At 41.3% G+C, this 22,506-nt stretch overlaps 1 protein-coding gene across 1 annotated transcript; it reads left to right on the forward strand.

Annotated features, from left to right (window-relative positions):
* Positions 1 to 17,735: 17,735 nt before the first annotated feature.
* Positions 17,736 to 22,005, forward strand: LOC143536698 (uncharacterized). The gene is made up of 6 exons (XM_077030634.1): positions 17,736 to 17,905; positions 18,738 to 19,408; positions 20,689 to 20,881; positions 21,160 to 21,224; positions 21,306 to 21,516; positions 21,649 to 22,005. Exons 1-6 carry the CDS (start codon positions 17,864 to 17,866, stop codon positions 22,003 to 22,005), a joined length of 1,539 nt encoding a protein of 512 aa, XP_076886749.1. The 5' UTR covers positions 17,736 to 17,863.
* Positions 22,006 to 22,506: the final 501 nt, after the last annotated feature.

Here is a 22,506-nt window from a genome sequence, read left to right on the forward strand (position 1 = left end):
TCTACGATCAATGAAGGTGGAAATAGGAAAAGGCATCACCCGAAACCCAAAGCAAAGGTTGCCAAAGGTAAGGTACACGTCAAGGGTAAGTTCAAAGGGAAGGCTAAAGCGGAACCACCCAAACCAAAGGAAAAGAAGCTAAAGGTTGGCGCGGAGGACCCGTGCTTTGGTTGTGGTGAGATAGGACATTGGATGAGGAATTGTCCAACCTATCTTAAAGAATTGAAAGCAAAGAGGGATGCGGGGAGAACCTCAGGTACAAATTTCATGATTCACGTTGATCTTAATATTATTTCTTCTGACACATGGGTATTGGATACCGGATGTGGAACTCAAATGGTTTCAAAGACTTATTATGAATGATGTCTTTTATTGCAATTTGTAATTTGTTGCAGGATTTCAAAGGAAGTGATAATTTCAAGAAAGGAGTTATAAGTCTCTTCATGGGCAATGGAGCATAGGTTGATGTCGAAGCCCGAGGAGACTACATTTTGAAGCTTCCAAATGGTTTGGAAGTTGTTTTGGAAAACACTTTGTTTGCTCCTAGTTTAACTAGGAATATTATCTATGTTTCTCTTATAAGACAATGTGGTTATGATTTGAAATTTCTGGACAATCGTATTTGTGTTTTTATGAATGATGTCTTTTATTTTAAAGCAATGTCGTCTAATGGCATTTATGAATTAGTTCATGATAACACGTTGTACCAATCAAGCACCAAGAAACTCAAAATGGATTTGAGTAAGACCTAGCTTTGGCATTGTCGCCTTGGTCACATAAACAAAGATCGCATAGACACACTTCAAAAGAATGGTCTTTTGGAATCAAATGAAGATGATTCATTTGATAAGTGTGAATCTTGCTTACAAGGAAAGATGACCGACGAACCCTTTAGTGGAACAAACGAAAGGGCAAAAGACTTATTAGGTATCATACATTCGGATGTATATGGTCCTTTTAAGGCAATGACAAGGAATGGTGAAAGATAATTCATTACCTTTATTGACGATTATAGTCGTTATGGGTATGTGTACTTGTTAAGACACAAAGATGAAGCTTTTGAAAGGCTCAAAGTCTTCCAAAATGAAGTACAAAATCAACTCAACAAAACCATCAAAGTACTTCGTTCGGATAGAGGAGGTGAATACCTAAGTGATGCATTTCAAGATCATCTTAGGAGCGGTGGGATCATCTCACAACTCACTCCACCCGGAACACCACAACATAACGGTGTGTCCGAAAGGAGGAATCGAACTCTATTGGATATGATTCGATCTATGATAGCTAGAAGCACATTGCCTCTATCATTTTAGGGTTTCGCATTGCTCTCCGTAGCCCGTATTCTAAATATGACCCCAACCAAGAAAGTGGACAAGACACCTTTTGAAATATGGAATGGAAGGGTTCCATCATTATCATATTTAAAGGTATGGGGTTGTGAGGCTTATGTTAAGAACAACACCCAAAAAAAACTTGAAAGCCGATCCTCTAAGTGTATCTTTGTAGGATATCCCAAAGACTCTATAGGATATTATTTCTACAACCCAACCGAGAAAAAGGTGTTCATTGCTCGAAAGGCCAAGTTCTTGGAAACTAAGTTTCTTATGGAAGGAACTAGTAGAACGGTGGAACTCGAGGAGGATCAAGAATCACAAGCCGATACACGTTTGGTTGATACTAGCAATCAACAAGAGGTTGTTGAGAATGATCAAATGGTTGATCAAGACACACAAAACGTTCGCAAATCTGGTAGAATTAGCCATCCACCCGAAAGATATGGATTTTTCATGGATGGATGCTATGTGGTAGATTCGGATGAACCCACCACATACCATGATGCAACGTCACAATCTGATTGTGAAAAATGGCTTGAAGCAATGAACGTTTAGATGCAATCCATGCATGACAACCAAGTATGGGATTTGGTTGTACCACCTTTTAATTCCAAACCGATATGCATGGAAACTTGGATACTTATAAAGCAAGACTTGTAGCAAAAGGTTTTACTCAAACTCAAGGGGTTGATTATGATGAGACCTTCTCTCCCGTGGCAATGCTAAAGTCGATTAGGATATTATTTGCCATAGCTGCATATTATGACTATGAGATTTGGCAAATGGATGTCAAAACCGCTTTTCTAAATGGGCATCTTGAAGAAGATGTTTATATGGTTCAGCCTGAAGGTTTTATTGATACATAATATCCTAATAAAGTATGAAAGTTAAAGAAATCAATCTATGGATTGAAACAAGCATCTAGAAGTTGGAATCACCGTTTTGATGAAGAAGTTAAGAAATTTGGATTCATAAAGAACGGTAATGAAGCTTGTGTTTATAAGAAAGCTAGTGGGAGCATCATCACTTTCTTAGTATTGTATGTTGATGACATACTACTATTTGGAAATGACATTCCAACCATGGAAGGTGTAAAAGTCTGGCTTAGGAGTTGTTTTTCCATCAAAGATCTTGGTGAAGCCGCCTATATTTGAGGAATAAATATTCGGTTGATAGGTTTAAACCAAAGTACATACATTGACAAAATCTTGAAGAGGTTCAAGATGAAGAACTCTAAGAAAGGTTTGGTACCTATTCAAAGAGGAACAATATTGAGTGCATCTCAATGTCTAAGCTCAAAGGATGAGCAAGAGAAAATGAAAGGAATCCCATACGCATCGGCTATAGGATCCATCATGTATGCAATGATATGTACTAGACCGGATGTGCCATGCGCTTTAAGCATGACAAGTAGATACCAACAAAATCCGGGAAGTAGCCATTGGATGGCGGTTAAGAGTATATTGAAATACCTTATAAGGACTAAGGACATGTTTCTAATATACGGTTTTGGTAAGGAGGAACTCGTTGTAAAGGGTTACACAGATGCGAGTTTCCAAACCGATCGAGATGATTCTCGATCACAATTGGGATATGTTTTCGTTATGAATGGTGGGGCAGTCTCTTGGAAGAGCTCAAAACAAAATGTAGTAGCCTTGTCCACCACAGAATCGGAATACATTGCCGCCTCATTGGCAGCACAAGAAGTTGCGTGGATAAGGAAGTTCATTGCCGACCTAGGGGTAGTCTGTACCATTCAGGACCCTCTAGATATCTTTTGTGACAACGAGGGTCCAATTGCTCAAATCAAGGAACCTCGTGCACATAAAAAGATGAGGCACATTGAACGGAGATTCAACTACATAAGGGGTGAAATTGAGAAAGGAAAGATATGTATTCGCAAAGTTCACACCAATCAAAACATTGCGGATCCACTCACGAAGCTCCTTGAAAGGCCAAAGCATGAATGTCACACTTGTGCCTTAGGAATTCGATATTCTAGTGATTAGATTTGATCTATTTTACATTCGGATATCGAAACAATTGTTAATTTTCACTTATTCATATGATTATGGTTTATGATTATGACATTTTGAGTTATGTTCCATTTTAGCATGTTTAAATCCATGAATAAGTTAATTATTCTAAATGTCCGTAGTCGTTCATATTTGTGGGAACAAGTATGAAGGTAAGACTATTATGAACTTGGATTAGGTAAGACTATTATGAACTTGGATTGGTGGATATTCATAAGGTATGAATATAGAGCAAGAAGTTGCTGTGTGGAATCTTTGTGATTGATCATAAGTAAATTTGAGTAAAGATGAATATCATAGTATCCTCCAACCTGAGATACGCATTGGGTCTTGATACTTTGACTTAGTTCTTCGCTGCTCTGAAACATGACAGTACATAATGTAACATCTCGGATTTTCCAAACCCGTATTCGTTTACGCTTAACCCGACCCGGAATATTTTAGATCTTTATTGTTAATCAAGAATCAAATGATTATGAGACATTTAGTTTCCTAATGTTCATTTTAAGACCTTCATGTTTTATCCATTGTTTATTCCTTTCATAAATAGTTCAATAATTAGCCAAAGATCAAACCACAAGGACCATTTATGTCAAAAATGAAATCTCCACCATATGAAGGCCGAAGCGACGCGTGGCCACCACCACCACCTCCATCGCGCGGCACTATGGGCAAATTGCACAGATCGTGTAGCCGATTTTCTTTCCTAGTTTGTTTTTGGCCCGAAATCGTTTATTTTTGGACCAAATCTAGTGTTTTAAGCTCCAAGAAAACTAACATAACTTACATACTTGGCCAGTTGTTCTTTGAATATCCTATCAGCATGCTATGTGTCTTCTAACCTTCATCCTCGTATCTCTACACCTGTAGCATATGTATAAAATAAAGTTAACTATGAACATAGCTGGTAAGATTCCCACAGTTTGTATAAATATGTAAAAAGCATACAATTCCATAAAACTTGTGAAATGAGCACATAAGGGTTCTTTACACTCGATGCAATGGACCTGAGTGTAAAGAACAAACGAAGGTCCGTTCCAATTGGGCCTACCAACGTACTCGGATATGAGGTCCATTTTCCACTCGATACAAACGGACCTGAGTGCAAAGGGGGGCAAGTAAGCACACAGGTTCATGATATGAACTGTAGTTTCTAAGCAAAAATTGTGATTCTTGAGGTTTTATAGGATACATATACTACCCCCAAAATATGAAAACGTTTAAAAAAGGGGGTGTGAGAAACTCACCTCGAAATTGAAGATAACTTGAAATATAAACCGTAAGCACAATAACGAAACCGATGCACCCGAAAGTACTTTAAAGTATCCGAAACGATCGAACTTCTCGAACTATAAATAAACTAAATACAAATATTAAGGACCAAACAAACGGGATTTTAGCGGACTAAATATTATTTTAATGTTATATATAGTAATAACACTAATATGCGAGTTACGATAATACAATGAACGAATTTTAACTGGAATTTTATCTTGAATGATTACAACTAAGTAATTAAATTGAAGTTAACGAATTGCAAGCTAATGATCTTTAAAGCTAATGGATTAAGGTTTAATGTTAAACGAAACTAATATTGACGGTTTAACGAAATATATTATTTAAAGATTATTTCCACTAATAATTTATTATTTAATAAAGGAATTTAGTTATATTAATGAATTACGAACTTTGACGAGATTTATCTTTAAACGATTATTTAAACAAAGAAAGAAATTAACAAAGTGGAAATAATAATAAAATATAATTTGGCTTTTATGAATCCTAATCAAATGTGAAAAATGTGGGTTTTCGAATGAAAAATGGTAAAATTTATTTATAACTAATTTATTTAACTTAAAAAAAAGTTGTATTTGATTTTTATTTAATTTATAAAATATATTTAGTTTATGATGATTAAAATAAAGGTTTTTAAAAAAATATACCAAAAGAACACACTGACCCGCGTTCTCATGGACACACTAACATGAACTAACCATTGGACAAACCTGTTATTTGTTTTAAGAATAGAAAAAGAAATATATGTATTATATATTGTATCATCTTTTTCATCCTATAAACCCTAATTTCAATTTGATAATATGGTTCCATGTTTGATCAAATATGGTTAGGGCTTTCGTTTATCGGCTCAAAACTAATCAAATGCATATAAAAATTGCCTGTAAATATTCCTATTTGACGGCGAACTGAGTCTTGGCCGGAGTTAGACTTGCCAGATCAATTCGAGATACCAAGTTTGTTATATGTTATTTTGATGACTATGGCAGGTTTAGGATGATGAGAAGATCCTATTTATACTATTAATTGGGGCGTTTAACGATTAATTGTTCATTATTGTATTTAAGAAAATTCCGGCGGGTCTCGCGGCCTTATTGACGACAACCCTATGTTATGGTGCAATTAATCTATTGATTAAAGATTTTCGTCGATGGATTAAGTCGTTACGAAAGTCAATTGGGTCAAAACGCGAGATTTGGAGGATGAATTGACGTGGCCGGAGTCGCGGCGGCTAACCGGAAATTGTTCTGCCGAAAAAGCAGGAAAGTGGATGGGGGCTGGGAGGTTTCATATTAATTTTAAAATATTTACACTATAGGTCCCTGTAGTTTCAAACTATTTTTAAAATAAGAATTAAAGTTATAATTACAAAATGAACCTTGATTTTTGAATCATATATATAAGTAATAATAAGTTATATTTTAGGATATTTTTCGTGTTAACCCGCAAGTTTACAAATAGATTAAACTTAATAAGACGTTAAATGTTAGAGTTTCGTTTATTGAACCAAACGAATAGAAATTAAGCATACGATGATCGTAACTCATCGTGAATACAATATTAACGATGAATAATGAACAATAATATGCATAAACGATAAATTGGGATGATTTAACGAATTCAATAAAAAGCGACTGAAGAAACACTAATTGACCCCGGGCAGATTACGGATAATCTGGGGGTTAAATAGATGTTTCCCACGAGGGTTATGTACGGCAAGATGGTTCTTCTGATGACCTGCAAAACAGACACCGTGAGCTCGTCACTGAGAAGGGGGGGTACCTCCTTGTGACCACCCTCCGGCGTGAGAATCAGACTAGATTGCTCTTGAATATAAGTGTATATTAAGAGATTGCTAGAGAAGATAAGATGTGATAAGGTAATGTAATGTCCATACCATTCCAAGGTGTTGGAGTATTTATAGCCGAAGGTAGGTTTCCAAGAAGGTACAGCCGGCTGAATAGTATTCCTGTTCTGCCAACTGTGGGCTACGCACATGCCATGCTGGCAGTTGGTGGGTAGGCAGCGGCTGATAGGGACCAGGCCAGCTGTGTACTATTCCTTTTCCACCAACTGCAGGCTATGCACGTGCTACGATAGGTTGTTGAGTAGGCAGCGGCTAATAGTGACAGGGGTTGGTGAGTAGGCAGCGGCTGATAGTGACCAGGCCGGCTGTGTACTATTCCTTTGTCACAGTGAGCTGTCGCTGCTTTGGTCAGACCTTTTGTCCATACCTCGTCAGGTACAGTACAAAAGGTCCTCCAGTAGCGTACGGACTGGCTCATTTGGGCGGGAGTGTTCCCGGCTTGCTCACTCCTTCTTCAGGTGACATTACTGAATTATTTAAGAGTTAAGTGCCTTGTGCGTGTAGCCATGCTGCGCAAGTAGCCTTCCCTGACGGCTTGTATCCGCAGCTGCGGGAACAGGCGGGGTACTTCACCATTGGGAGGCTTTTCCTGCGGGAACAGCTTGCGTACTGCGCGTAAGGACGTCACGTCTCTGAGCATGGTGGGTCCTGCGGATCCAGTTGGTTTCTGCGCAGACGTCCCTCTTCAAGGTGAGTTGCGAGTTTAGCCTTTACGCAGACGTCCCTGTTGAAGGTGAGTCTTGTGGGTTCAACTGCGCAGACTTCCCTCTTTGAGGTGAGTCTTGCGGGTCCAACTGGGCTCTGCTGGGACCTACCTCTTCAAGTCCCCCCAGTCCAATGTTCTTCTCATGAATTGTTAATAAGTGAGGTGAACTTTTGGACTTAAGCAAAGGGTTTTGAAAAGGGTTTAGTTTTAAGGTTTTCCATGGGGATTCTTCCCGCGGAAGTCTTAATGTCACGTGCAGAAATTCCCGACTTTTCTGCTTGATCTTTGGGTATGATGCGGGTAGGTCTGTAACCTCCTCGCAAGTCAGGAGCGTTGAGTTCCACTTGTGTAGATTCTCCATGAGGTTTTGGTAGTTTTGAACATAGTGATCAATTATGTTAAAATAACCAATTCCATCTTGGAGCTTCGAACAATCTAGTTCTCGACGTTCCCGCTATGCGGGGATGTTATTCCCGTTTCCGCAAGCATGGCCCAGAAGATCCTTCTTGGTTTCAATTCCCTGCGGAGTGCTAGGTATGTGAAGGGTTTCGCCTTGACACTGTACCCGCACTCGTCTTATAGTTACTTTACTTCCAAGGTATTACTAACTTCAATTCCCTGCGGGTGCTAAGTATGTGAAGGGTTTTGCCTTGACACTGTACTCGCACCTGTCTTATAGTTTACTTGGTTGCCAAGGTAAGGGGTATAGTCCCGCTTACTTTTGAATCTTTTTTAATCTTTTTGAAATTCGAAGAGTTGGTGAAAGGATAAGAACAGTCCAAACTGTTGAAACGTCGTCCGACGGTCTCTTTTGACAGTGTCAGGACGTGCAGGAAGTTATGGCGACGTGACAGTATATGGTCATTCCAGACGCTTTTTCAGGCGCGTGGGCGCGAGTTTTCGGGCGCGTGGCTGCGAAGTTTACGGCACGCGTCCTGTCAACAGCTGTTGCCAGCTTGCTTTTTCCACGTGTCATAGTTTCATTGGACCTGCGTTTTCCTCTCTCCTCCGCATTAAATTCATCGCATTCATTGCGATGAGTATATAAAGGGAGAGAGGGTGCAGCTTAATCCACACTTTCACTTCTCTCTTCTTCTTCTAAACGATTTCCGGCGAATACTCTAACGTTTCCGTCGAGAATTCTCCTGAAATCGTTCTTCTTTACATCCCAAACATGTCTTCTCATGATCCTGAGGTTACTGTCGAGGAGTCCGATGTATACCTCGAGAATCCGTCGTCCACGTCGGACAAGGATGACAAGAGTACTGCTGGCGAGTGCCAGTGTGCTCTTCCAGTCGACCTCTATCAGTACGTCGTCAGGAAGTTCATGCTCGAGCCTTTCGAGCCTGAGTTTCCTGCATCTCATCAAACGGTGTACGGTGCCCCCAAGGGCAAGATAGGGGTGTACGCTGCATTCTTCGTCTATGGGAATCTCAGGTTCCCATTGACGAAGTTTGTATACCGTGTTCTGGAGAGACACGGTGTGCATCTGACTGAGGTACACCCAATGGCGATCGCCAAGATCCACCATTTTGAGTGGGTGTGTCTCATTCTGGGTGTGGAGCCCCATGTTGACCGCCTGATGACCTTCTATTCCTGGAGGTGCATCCAGGGGTGGTATACCTTGGTCAATCGGATCAAGGATTTGAAGATCTGCGCTACCGAGCGCAGTCTTCGATCTTGGAAGCGGGAGTTCTTCAATATCTCCGCTCGCGTCGTCCCCATAGCGATGACGTTCAAGAACGGGAGAGCTCTCCCGAACCTTCACGCCTCCAATTACCAGGAGGCGGAATGGTTCTCCAAGGTTTCCCGGATCCAGTCTCCGGTTTACCGCTTTGCGGAATTCGGGATGGTGATGCTCGGGATGAGCCGGGTGTGGAAGGAGGCGTCACAGATTCCCATCGTCCTTGAATACGGTTTGAACTCTGTCCCTTACGGTATGCTTCATATTATCCGTTAATTTAGGGTTTTTGTTCTAACCGTTTTTTCTTTTTGTTTTCAGAGGGAAACGACTTGCAGTCTCTCCTGCAGCCGCGGGAGAGTGATGGTCCCGCTCGGATGGGTACTCGTGCTCTAGATAACAACGAGTTGCCCATCCTTGAGCAAACGGCGGATCGGTTCGTGGAGGTCTACCCGCCGGGCCACCCGATTCTAAGCGCCACGCGGCCAGGTAAAGAATTATTTAACCCTCGACCTGTCAATGCTCAAACCTCTGCTGGAATTCCTCTAATCTTGTCATCTTCTGATGAGGAATCCGCAGATGGTCCATTCTTCATGAGGAAGAAGAAGGCTGCTGGCGGGAAGGGGAAAGCGAAGGTTGCCTCCACTGCCGATCCGGTGAATCGGTCTGACTCAGAGACCGAAAGCGAGGAGGTGGCGGGGAACCCTGGTGGTGTTGAGATCACTGCTCCGGAGGTTGAGAAGGCTGTCACCTCCGGGCAGCCCAGTACAGCGACGGTGACTGGCGTAAAGAGGCCGGTTCCATCGGGTTCGTCCCCGCCTGTTCGTACCTTCAAGCTCAAGAGGACTCGTAAGTACAAGCTTTCTTTACTTTTAACTTCATATCTTTCCGCCATTATACTTATATATCTTGTCTTCGTGTAGGCGTGGATGCTACCGCATTCCAGGGTGGAGCGGGGAGGAGCACCTCCGGACCCATGATGGTAGGTTTGGTTAACCTACCTGAGGCGATGACCCAGGCGGCTGCGCCTGCTTCAGTTGGTTCAGTTGCTCACTCGGTTGAGGCAACTGTTCCAACTGTGACGACGTCTCCGCCGGTTGTCAGTGCCATATTCACTGATTCTTTCACTGAGCCGGCGGTGAGTTTTTCTGTGGTCTCTTCCGCAGCAACGACCGCGGTTGTGAGTTCACCTCCGGTGAGTTCACCTCCATTGGTCTCTACCACGGCGGCCTCCGCCATGCCTCCTCCGGCGCCGGCGACTACGGCCGGTCCTTCAGGTATGTCCGAAGTTGCGGCGTCTAGCCAATCTCTGCCTCCTTCCCATCTGCCTGGCCTCTTGGATGGATATCCGTTAGGTTCGGGTGATGGGTTTGGCGGCTACAGGCCTGTCGTCGACCCTACAGGTGCGTAGGGTTACTTTGGCCTTTTATTATTTTATTTTATATTTTTTTATATATATCATCTTTTCCTAAGTGCTTTTTGCTTTTGCAGTGTCGGATTCCAATGAAGTGTATGTTCCACGATGGAACATCCGCCGAGGAACAACCCTTCGGACGCCTATGGAATGCGTCGAGTGGGCGCGCCACGCCGCCCCAAGTGGGGCGCTGGGGGAAGCAATGTCAAGCTACCAGGAGGGTAGGCTGACAAATGAGCTCCGGATTCTCCTAGCCCTGATGCAGCCGCGCGTCGAGCTGCTTTGTCGTGAAAACGACAAGTTAAAGGCAGCTCGGATCCAAGAAGTAGCTCAGGCGCGGGCTGTCCGAGAGGAGAACAGGAGGCTCTCCGCTGTTGCTGCGGAGAAGGAGAAGGCCTTAAAGGCCCTCGAGGTTGAAGTTCAGGCCCGTCTCGAGGCCCGTTCCAAGGCTGCCCAAGCTGTTAACGAACAGCTTCGGCTGGCTAAGGAAACTGCACGGAACGCAACTGAGAGGGCCACCAAGGCTGAAGCTGTTGCTGAGCCTCTACGCCTCGAGAATGAGGAACTTAAAGCCAAACTAGAGAGGCTCCAACAGGCTCATGATGCCTTGGCCATGGAAGACGCCAAGAAGCTCCAAGAGATCTTGGACCAGAGGGGCGTGCTTGACCATACTGAGCGTAAGCTAAAGGGCGTCGAAGAGGCTGCGGCTAAAGAAGTGTTGCTTGCCAACCTTAACAAAAGTGAAGCCGAACGCGCCCGTAACCAAGCTCAAGCTGCCCTCCAGGAGGCTCTGGTTACCAAGGAATGGCTTCTACGAGAAGCGTTGTCGCAGGTAAGCTTAGCTTCATAATGTCTTCACGCTTTTCTTTATACTTAGAAAAGGTTTTGATACTTGTATTTTTGTTTTGTAGGTTGTGCATCGGGTCTTCACGGACACATCATATGACGATGCCATGAGCGCAGCCCTCAACGCTTCTCATGAGGATGGGGAAAAGGCTGGCTTCCTGCTTGGTCTAGGGTTCTTTGAGAAGGGCATCCCGCCTTCCAACTTCCCTTTATATGATGTGGATACTGAAGCTGCTTATGACCAAGCAGTGAACCAGTATGCTGCCTTCCCGCATCCAGTGGTGGAGAAGGTGAACGAAGTTGCTGCTGCTGATTATGGGTTAACCATTCTCAAGACCTTCCTTGAACCGCCACAGCCAAGTGATGGTGCGGGTACAAGTGGGTTTGGAGGGAGTGGTCCTGAAGCTTGAACCATTAGATCCCTTCCCACTGTTAGGATAGGTTTATGTTTTTGTATAGATTTACACTCTTGTAGGCGGGTAGATACCTGGCCATTCTTGTAATACTTGAATTTTTATGGAATGTAAATCTTTTGTGCGGGTAGGACCGTCACTCTTGCTTTATAAACGTTATACGACTTGCTCATGCATATTATAGTTTAATTTGGCACTTGTTTTGCCGCATAACCAATATATGATTCGCTTGTGCATACTTTAGTTTAACTTAGCAATTTCTTAAGTACTTTGATTAAGTTAACCTATCAACGTGGCAGATAATAGGTTAAAGTTTTGCTTCCTCTTTCGTGATTGTGCGGGTCAGACCGTCACTTGCACTTAGTAGGATGGCTAAACTTTACCTATATCTGACCTGCGTGGAGGTTTTCCTCATTTTTTCCTTGAAGATATTTTCTAAGTGTTCTGAATAAGTTAACCGTTCGACGCGCGGTTGTCAATAGGTTAAAGTTCAGTTTCCTCTATCATGATTTGTGCGGTTAGGCCCGGCACTTTCATTTAGTGGGATGACCGAACTTCACCTATGACTGACCTGCGTGAAAGTTTGCCATTTTTTGTGTTTATGCGGGTTTTGCCGCCTTCCACACGCAACGATTTCTTCACACTTATTTATGCGGTGAAAACCGGCATATCAGTGTTTTGAATAAATTAACCGTTCGACGCGCGGTTGTCAATAGGTTAGTTCGGTGTCCTCTATCATGATTTGTGCGGTTAGGACCGGCACTTTCATTTAGTAGGATGATCAAACTTTACCTATGACTGACCTGCGTGAAGGCTTTCCTTATATTTTCTTTAAAAATTTGTCGTTTTGTGTTTATGCGGGTTTTGCCGCCTTCCACATGCAACGACTTGTTTTCCCACTTATGTATGCGGTGAAGACCGGCATATCAGTGTGGAAAGTTCATTAAGTATAAATTTAAGACCATCAGCGTCAATGTGATAAGGAGAATCATTTCCATTAGAAGTGGCTCTGGGCCTTTTCTTTTACAAGTTTGGAATTGATCTACCTGCAGACTGTGTAATTGAGCTCCCTTCCATGTTCTTGGGAGTGTCATCGAGCCTTTCGAGCCGATATGCACTTGGTTCGGAATCTCGTTGTTTACTTAGTATGTAGTCTCCGACATTGAAGCTGCAGTTTTATTCGTGTTTTCCCCAACTGGGGTTCTACACGCATTAGCCTGCTCAGCGTTCATTACGCTACGAGGTGCGTGAGCGTCCCATCTCTGACAAATGCTTCGACGATGTCCTTCAAGTCTACGCATTCCTCGGTGTTGTGGCCTCTTGTCCTGTGGAAGTCACAGAATTTGCTCTGATCAGCGTTGTGACGCTCTCGGATTATTGGAGCCTTTTGCCATGGGAGTCTCTCGGTGTCGAATATCTCGGTGACGCTTTTGGTGAGTGGCGTCCATCTGGAGTTCCGGTTTGACGACGGCATGTTATCCTTTCCGCCTAACCGAGGGTGCGAGCCGGATGAGGTGTCAAAGTTTACCCTTGACTGCCAAATGCCTAGCTTCCTCTTTTTGTTTAGTCGGGCGGTAAGGACATTGTTTTCTCTTGTTTTCTGGGTATAGAGGTTTGTGCTCTGGGGAAGATCTCTACCCAGTTGCTTTTCCGTTTCCGCGAAGCGTTTAGCTGCTGTCATGATGGCATCCCATGTGGATGGCATGCCATCTTTACCCGTTAAGGTGCGGATGAGCTCTGGGTCTTTTGTGCCCTGGATGAAAGCAGCGCGAACAAGATCTTCGCTAATACTACCCAGACTTAGCTTCTTTGAGTTGAAGCGAGTGATGAAGTCTAGCAAAGATTCATCTTCCTCTCGAATGCAATTGAGGATTGTCCATTGCTCTTCGGTATACTTTCTTTGTTGGCTGAAGTGTTGGCTAAACTTCTGTTGGAAGTCTGCCCAATCATAGATGTGGTGGACCGGTAGACGGTCAAACCACGCTCTAGCCGCTCCAACTAGCGTCATCTGGAACATATAACACCACGTGGGTTCCGTCCAATTGCTGACGGTTGCCCCCGCTATGAATCTGTTCAAATGATCGTCTGGGTCGGATATACCATCATAAGTGCCGATGTTGGGCATCTGCTTGGCACTCTTCGGGGCGATTGCTTCCGCAATGTCCCTTGCAAACTTGGACGTTCCCGCATTTGCAACAGTTGGTCTAAAAGCTTTGGAGAAGTCACGCGGGTTTCTACCCGCGTTTTTTGGTTTGAAAGTTTCTCCCAAATTCCTTCTCGGTTGGAAGTCTGTGTCCTTACGCTTCCCTTTCGCCCTATGGCGAGGGTTTACGTCGGTGTCGGATTCCTCCGAATCATCTTCCAAGTACTCGCACTCATTGCTCATGTTGAGCTGTTGAGTGCTTCCGAATTCGTCAGCCTGTTGGAGTGAACGTAAGCGTTCATCCAACTCAGCTTGGAATTCCCTTTGAGGTTTTTCCGCCCACGCTTTAACTTGTTCAAATGTTTGGCGGGGGTGCCCCGTCTGTTGTCTTTCCACCTGGGTATCAATGAATCCCAGGGGAGGATTGTTTACTGTACTTGCCCCGGCTCGGGTAACCGGGGTAGTGTTCGTAAAATTTACTGCACTTCCCCCGGCTTGGGTAACTTGGGTAGTGTTCGTAAAATGTGTGTATTCGCCGGTGTTCCCCCCAGTAGCTGGGGTTGTGGTTACCGGGGTTTCTTGGTTACTCCCTGGCCTGGGGACCGGAGTAACGTTAACCATCTTTTCGGAGGTTTTGAAAAAACTGAGAGAATTAGTTCTAGCTTTTATGCACGGATGGCGCCAATGAAGAAACACTAATTGACCCCGGGCAGATTACGGATAATCTGGGGGTTAAATAGATGTTTCCCACGAGGGTATGTCCGGCAAGATGGTTCTTCTGATGACCTGCAAAACAGACACCGTGAGCTCGTCACTGAGAAGGGGGGTACCTCGTTGTGACCACCCTCCGGCGTGAGAATCAGACTAGATTGCTCTTGAATATAAGTGTATATTAAGAGATTGCTAGAGAAGATAAGATGTGATAAGGTAATGTAATGTCCATACCATTCCAAGGTGTTGGAGTATTTATAGCCGAATGTAGGTTTCCAAGAAGGTACAGCTGGCTGAATAGTATTCCTGTTCTGCCAACTGTGGGCTACGCACATGCCATGCTGGCAGTTGGTGGGTAGGCAGCGGCTGATAGGGACCAGGCCAGCTGTGTACTATTCCTTTTCCACCAACTGCAGGCTATGCACGTGCTACGACAGGTTGGTGAGTAGGCAGCGGCTAATAGTGACAGGGGTTGGTGAGTAGGCAGCGGCTGATAGTGACCAGGCCGGCTGTGTACTATTCCTTTGTCACAGTGAGCTGTCGCTGCTTTGGTCAGACCTTTTGTCCATACCTCGTCAGGTACAGTACAAAAGGTCCTCCAGTAGCGTACGGACTGGCTCATTTGGGCGGGAGTATTCCCGGCTTGCTCACTCCTTCTTCAGGTGACATTACTGAATTATTTAAGAGTTAAGTGCCTTGTGCGTGTAGCCTTGCTGCGCAGGTAGCCTTCCCTGATGGCTTGTATCCGCAGCTGCGGGAACAGGCGGGGTACTTCACCATTGGGAGGCTTTTCCTGCGGGAACAGCTTGCGTACTGCGCGTAAGGACGTCACGTCTCTGAGCATGGTGGGTCCTGCGGATCCAGTTGGTTTCTGCGCAGACGTCCCTCTTCAAGGTGAGTTGCGAGTTTAGCCTTTGCGCAGACGTCCCTGTTGAAGGTGAGTCTTGCGGGTTCAACTGCGCAGACATCCCTCTTTGAGGTGAGTCTTGCGGGTCCAACTGGGCTCTGCTGGGACCTACCTCTTCAGCGTCGAAAACAAAATACATTAGAACAAACTTGATATTTAAATATTTGATTTTGTTTAGATATATATATATAAACAAAATCAAATATTTAAAATGGGCCGGGTTTTCGGGTTTGAAAAGTAACGAATGTTACAGTTTCCTAAGGGAACGCCCAAGCCAACTCTGAAGCCAGCGTGGGTCTGGTTAAGAAAACATAGTCTTGCCAGAATGGGAAATCGGAGCTCTCTAAATTTAAAGAGTGCGACAACCTAAATACAAAAAGTCATCGTTCTAAAAATAACTAAAAAACTAGCAACTCCTAAAACACTTTCAAATCTCCCTATATTATTGCCATCTTTCTATCAGTCAATTTATAGACATTAAATATATATACTAAGCATTCTTAGAATTTTTTGATATTAAAATAATTCAAAGTAATTCAAAATAACTTCATATATTAAATCTTTTTACATATAATAATGTTTGACTGATATAAATTAAATAAATGAATATAAGATAACTGAAGATATAAAAATAAGTTTCTAAAATTATAATACGTTTTCTCCTTGATTTGTATACATTATTCCTAAAATTAAATAATGCTGACTCTTATTTTTTCTGAATTGACTCAAATTAGTTATACAATTCAAATACGTTTTAAAATTTTTTTATGTATACCAACCAATGTTTTCAGATCTAGCCCGGACGCCTTACCGGATCAAAGCTCAGATCGACGCGGGGTCGCCGTTTGACCCGGATGACTTCATAAATAATTTAAATATATTTATATATACACCCTATTTATATATACATATATTATTTATATATAAAAAAATAATATTAAGCAACTTTCATGTCCATTTATAATGTTTATTTTCATTATATTGGATTTATCTTCCAAGTAAATATGCATAAATGAAGGTTGGTTCGTTGGTTGGTGGATGTTTGTTAAGCATTTCATCTCGGAAGGCTCTTGTGTTCGAATCCTGGCGTGAGCAAAACTTTTTTATTTAATAAAAAAACAAGGTTTTACCGGTTCACCTGGCGGTTTACAGGTTCTGGTCTGACCGTAAACTGCCAAACCCGAAACCTGCTTGCCTACCGAGTCCCGGTTGGACCGTCTGAACCAGCTGGCCCGGTCAGGGTTTCAAAACACTGATATCAACTTTAACAAAAATAAACCGTCCTTTACATCACTACATAAGATTACTCCATCGGAATGGATTCTTCACATCAACTTTATGTATCGTTTTAAGTTTACTTTATTTCGGTCAGTACAAGATAAAGACATCCCTTTGAATGCCACAGTAATTTATTTATACACTCTGCAATTTATAATTTTATTTGTTGTTTTAATGTTTTATATTTTGCTTTATTATCAAATAATTTATCTATTTTATTCACCTTTTGTAGATGTAATTAGCCACGTTGTTCACACATTATGTAGTAAGCTTATTTTAATTGATAAATGTTTTTTTTTTTTTTTGGCATTTCAACCACAAGGATAGTATGTATTTTAGTTGTGTGTTTCAAAGGGGTGGTGATAGTTGAGACATCCCTCATTACCTTAATATGCCGAGCTTATTTTATCACTCGCTAATTATTTAATTTATTTTTGTTTTATATCAGTGATGGGGTTGCTGATTTTAATCACAGAATCTTTGTAAGTTGCATTTTTGTGTGATCAACCCTTTTTTGTTAATGTGCTTGGTAAGTATATTTGATTTGTTGGTTTGCAACGACAGGATTTTTTTTTATTTGCATGCTATTTACTGTTTACAACCACCATTGCTTGGTCATATTCTGAGAATGACCATTGTTTGTATGAACTCTTGACTACATGTTGCCAAATAGATGGACGGAAATTTATAATCATGTACGTTTAAGTCACAAATTTATTAATTTTCGCCAGGTTAGTAACATAGACATAGTAGACGAACTAAATTAGAACAAGTATAATTTATTTCCATATAATATAGAAACAATTTAAGTAGAAAAGTATACGACTTTTGTTTCATGTTTCTAGTAAGGAACAGTGTTTATTTAAATCCAGCTTTATATTGACTTTTTTCTCATATTAAGATATATGTTTCTCTGTTTTGGACAAAAGTCTCATAAACCCCGGGTGTCCCCCACAGGCAGAAATCAGAACCCCACAACACTTTAACCAATACAATAAATTTCCTTCCATCCTACCTAACCTCCCGGACGTCAATCTCTTGTGAAAGAAGGAAGCATTTGAAGATGCAGCAGGAGGATTGGTATGATAACACCAATAATAATAATAATAATAATTCAGCCTGGAGATCGAGATCTAAACGGCTGTACAGCCAGTTCTCGGAGAAGATCTGGGTGCCGTTACTTTCCGGCGTCGCCAGATCCTCTGTTCGCCTCCTATTCTTCATCATCTTCATGCTCGCAACCGCCTTCCTCTCCACTCGCCTCACCGTTCCGGTAATTCATTTCATTCTATATTAATTAATCAAGAAATCAAATGATGAAAAACGCCAGGATGAAACGGCGTCGTCTCATTCACTCCCTTGGCCTTGGGAGAATAATCATAATAATAAAATATAAAAAACCACGTACGCACAACGCACTTGATTTCTAAAGCGCTCGCTCTGTTTATTCTTGAATTGATACGTGTACTCCCCAGGCGGGGCCCACCATGAGGACCCTCAATTTCTGCTACCTGCTAATTTGTCGCTTCTGCTAGATCCATTGTGAAATTAAATATTTATATTTACATAATACTCCATTCACACTAGTATTAATCTCAATAATTGTTTTGTTAGGTTATGTAATTGAGAGGTACGAATTTTATCAAATCAATGTTTAATTTGTTAATAATATGATGCATCATCCATCATAAATGTAGTAATTGTTGGAATACTAGGTAGATAGGTTTCACATACAATTGCCGACAGACAGAGATGACCGTATTTAGATCTATAATATGCTACTCATAATCATATCATAACTGTAGATTCAAACATCCGTAATCGGCTTTTGTAATTTCCAAAATTAACAAATCAGATTGGATTAAAATAAGCATAATTGTTCAAATATTTTTTCACAGAAATTTGAGCAATTTGGACCGGCTTTGACAGACTACCGATTAGGTGAAATCGAACCGGTAGCATACTTAGTTGGTTACCAGTCATGATTTTTATAACACTGTTTGCATCTATGATCATGAATGTATTTGTCACATAACCTAATTGATTGAAACATATAGAATCTGAATAATCTGATCTTGTTTCGTGTTTGATTTTGGTTATTGCAGACAATAATTGAAAACCCATCTGGGAGTACTTTAGAAACCACCACCAAAACAGTGCACATTCAACCTACCGTAGACCCACTAATTTCCGAGAAGCCAGCTCATGATCAAACCAATGAAACAGTACAAACTGAACCTACAATCACTCAAATGATTTCCCAAACACCCCCCAAGAAAATAGAGATTCCGTTAAATTGCTTATCCGGCAATCTCAGTAAAACATGCCCGAATAACTACTACCCGAAAACTTTTGAACCACAAGATGATGAACACACATCGGACCCACCACACGAATGCCCTGAATACTTTCGTTGGATTCATGAAGATTTGAAACCATGGAAGGAAACAGGGATTACTGAAGAAATGGTGTTGAGTGCAAAACGAACAGCTAATTTTCGTTTGGTGATATTAGACGGACGCGCGTACGTTGAGACGTATGAAAAGTCGTTTCAGTCGCGAGATGTTTTCACTCTGTGGGGGATCTTGCAGTTGTTGAGAAGGTATCCTGGAAAAGTACCAGATGTGGACCTTATGTTTGACTGTGTTGACTGGCCTGTTATCTTGAAGAAGTACTATCGTGGGCCCAATGCGGTTGCTCCACCCCCTTTGTTTCGTTACTGCAGTGATGATTCGACTTTGGATATTGTTTTCCCGGATTGGTCGTTTTGGGGATGGTAAGTTAAGTTACCAAATGCTATTGTTATATTATCAGTATTAGAGTTAATTACACGGATGGCCACTGAGGTTTGATCATATTGCATGCTTGCTTGGCCCCAGGAATGATAAACCGTAAACTTAATCCAAACATGTGTGAGCGGGTTACACATTTTGCCCCAGCATTAATGTGTGCTGGTTTTAATGAAAAATGGCCCCAGGTGCCATCCATGTGAGGGTAATTTGGTCTTTTCTGATTGCAAACGCTAACAAAAGACTACTTTCTTCCTTCGACATGCCATCACGTCGTTCCATCAACGCTTCAAAAGTTCATCCATCAATATGAAATGACAAATATGCCCTCATAGGGAATGCATACAGTGGTGGAGCCAGGTTTTGTTTTCTATGGGTTCGGAGTTTTTCGGTCCTTGATTTATTTAAGACTGCCTTTGAGACTTTGGTGCCCCGAATGAATACTAAAAATATAAGCCTTTATATAATTTTTTTTCTCATAAATCAACAAAAAGTTGTGATAAAAATACATAAACACAAAGTTATTGCAGCAATAAACATATAAAGTTAAACAATAAAGAAAACGAAGTTAATGATGTCCTGTAGTCGAATGCTACTGAACCGATTACTCTTAACAATAACAAAATATATCATCGTATGGAACATATCACAGTTATTGACTAACTAATAAAAAAGATATAGCCTCATCGTAAAATTCTAAAATAAATATACTAGGAAACAATTTATAGAAAAAAAGAAATACTATAAAATTGCTATAAACTATTGTTTAAATATGTGTGTTGTCAATGTTCTCCAGGAGACCAGGATCTTCTTCTAAACCTTCCTTTGTCTTTCTTTATTTTGAACAAGAGTTGGTCCAATGGCGTGAAAACTGAAAAAACGACTCCGACTATCTTTCTTTAGTGTTCTCTTCCTTCATTTAAAATGATAATGGGTTCGATAGCCGAAAAAGAATGGGTTCGGTCGTTAACACGATACTATACGTTCTATATAAAACCGAAATGGACCGGCTTCGGGGGAACCCGGTCCCGTAGAGGTGGCTCCGCCACTGAATGCATATGAGGTTACTTAATTCCAAAGGCTGATGGGAATAAACACTGTGACTAAATGTGTGCAACCCGTTCATATATGTTTGCACTAAGTTTGCAGTTTTTCATTCTGGGGCCCAAACACGCAATATGATCGAACCACAGTGGCCATTCTGAAATTAACTCTTATTATGAACTGTTTGTTTTGATGCGGGTTTAACGGCCTTGTCGTCATGTAGGCCAGAGATTAATATAAAACCGTGGGGGTCTTTGTTGAAGGAATTAGAGGAAGGGAATATGAGGAGTAAATGGATAGATCGTGAACCGTACGCATACTGGAAGGGAAATCCGGTTGTTGCTGAAACACGAATGGATCTTCTTAAATGCAATGTTTCTGAGACACAGGATTGGAATGCGCGTGTTTATGCCCAGGTATTGGTTATTAGTGACTTATATAGGTGGGATAATGGGCGACTCAAAACGTGATGGGTTAGATCCGGCTGACTCGAAATACTTTTGTCCAAAGTGTGAAGCAGAATTACAGAACCTGTGCTGTTAAAAAATACCGTTTGGTTTTTTTTTTTTAACACCAAACTTTGGTTTTGCGTGTAATAAAAGCCGAAAAAACAAAATTGAACCGAATGTATGGATTTTCACTTCAATTTCGAATGCTAATCAATTTATAAGTTAATTTATTGACTCCTTTTCAGGACTGGCTTAAGGAGTCACAGCAAGGTTTTAAGCAATCAGATTTAGCTAGCCAGTGTGTCCACAGGCAAGATAACTATATCTAATTGTTCATCATGTAAACATGAATTTTATTTTGTTTCTTTTCTTTTCTTTATTTTTATATCAGATATAAGATTTATATTGAGGGATCTGCATGGTCAGTGAGTGATAAATACATTCTTGCTTGCGACTCTGTCACTTTCATAGTGGAACCGCGCTATTATGACTTCTTTACACGAGGATTAATGCCTGTTCACCATTACTGGCCTATTAAAGAAGATGATAAGTGCAGATCCATTAAGTTTGCAGTTGATTGGGGCAACTCTCACAAGCAGAAGGTAATATTTTCGTTATTATTATTATTATCATTATCATTATTATTATTATCATTATTATTATTGTTGTTATTATTATTATTATTATTATTATTATTATTAACTTATCAAGTTTGTGACACCACTTTGTGGCAGGCGCAAGCGATAGGGAAGGCTGCAAGTAACTTCATTCAAGAAGATTTGAAAATGGACAAAGTATATGACTACATGTTTCATCTTTTAACTGAATATTCTAAACTTTTAAAATACAAGCCCAGAATACCTGAAAAAGCAGTTGAGCTATGTTCAGAGTCAATGGCCTGTTCTTCACACGGGTTTGAGAAAGAGTTCATGACGGAGTCCATGGTCAAAGGCCCTGCACCCGTCAACCCGTGCACCATGCCACCACCTTATGAGCCTGTAGCCCTAAAATCTTTACTTAGGAGGAAAACGAACTCGGTTCTACAAGTCGAAAAATGGGAGAAAGGGTATTTTGAAAACCAAAATCCCTAATCAACTCTTTAGGTTCGTAGATTATATTATTTTTTCAGTCTGTGTTGTATGATTATATTATTTTCGGTTTAGTCTTAGGGGAGAGTATATGAGAGAGCATCTAGCACGGTTCCTGGTTGTCGAGGTCTACGAATGCATGTAATTCTAGGTATATTCATTAGTTGTTTTGTATCGAAACGTATTACTATACAAAAATGTCATAACGACATTGTAACATTTGTTTACCCCGTTATGAATTTGTTTTTGTTATCTGAGTGGAAACTTGCCATGACACCTAAGTAAGCTTAGTTATAGACTTTTCCTCTCAATGTATCCAATTCGCTTTGGTAGTATTCGAGGCAAGATATTACTCGATATCTTTGTTGTGGACGAGTAATGCGAGATTCACCTAATATATCTCATAACGAAATCCCTATTTTGTTACCTAATGATATAAATAAAGAATCATTTTAGATAAATGAAATCAAATTTGTTCAAGATTACAATATGAGGCATGGTAAT

Source organism: Bidens hawaiensis, unplaced genomic scaffold (assembly GCF_021521415.1).
Source record: "Bidens hawaiensis isolate Kalapana, Puna unplaced genomic scaffold, B.hawaiensis_p1.1 tig00010894_1, whole genome shotgun sequence".
NCBI lineage: Eukaryota > Viridiplantae > Streptophyta > Magnoliopsida > Asterales > Asteraceae > Bidens > Bidens hawaiensis.

Bases quoted from the DNA above. Each gene is read 5' to 3' on its own strand.
- LOC143536698 (XM_077030634.1), top strand. From the start codon at position 17,864: ATGCTCGCAACCGCCTTCCTCTCCACTCGCCTCACCGTTCCG. The intron at 21,225-21,305 runs GCAAGATAACTA...TTTTTATATCAG, and splicing joins GCTAGCCAGTGTGTCCACAG to ATATAAGATTTATATTGAGG. The intron at 21,517-21,648 runs GTAATATTTTCG...ACTTTGTGGCAG, and splicing joins GCAACTCTCACAAGCAGAAG to GCGCAAGCGATAGGGAAGGC.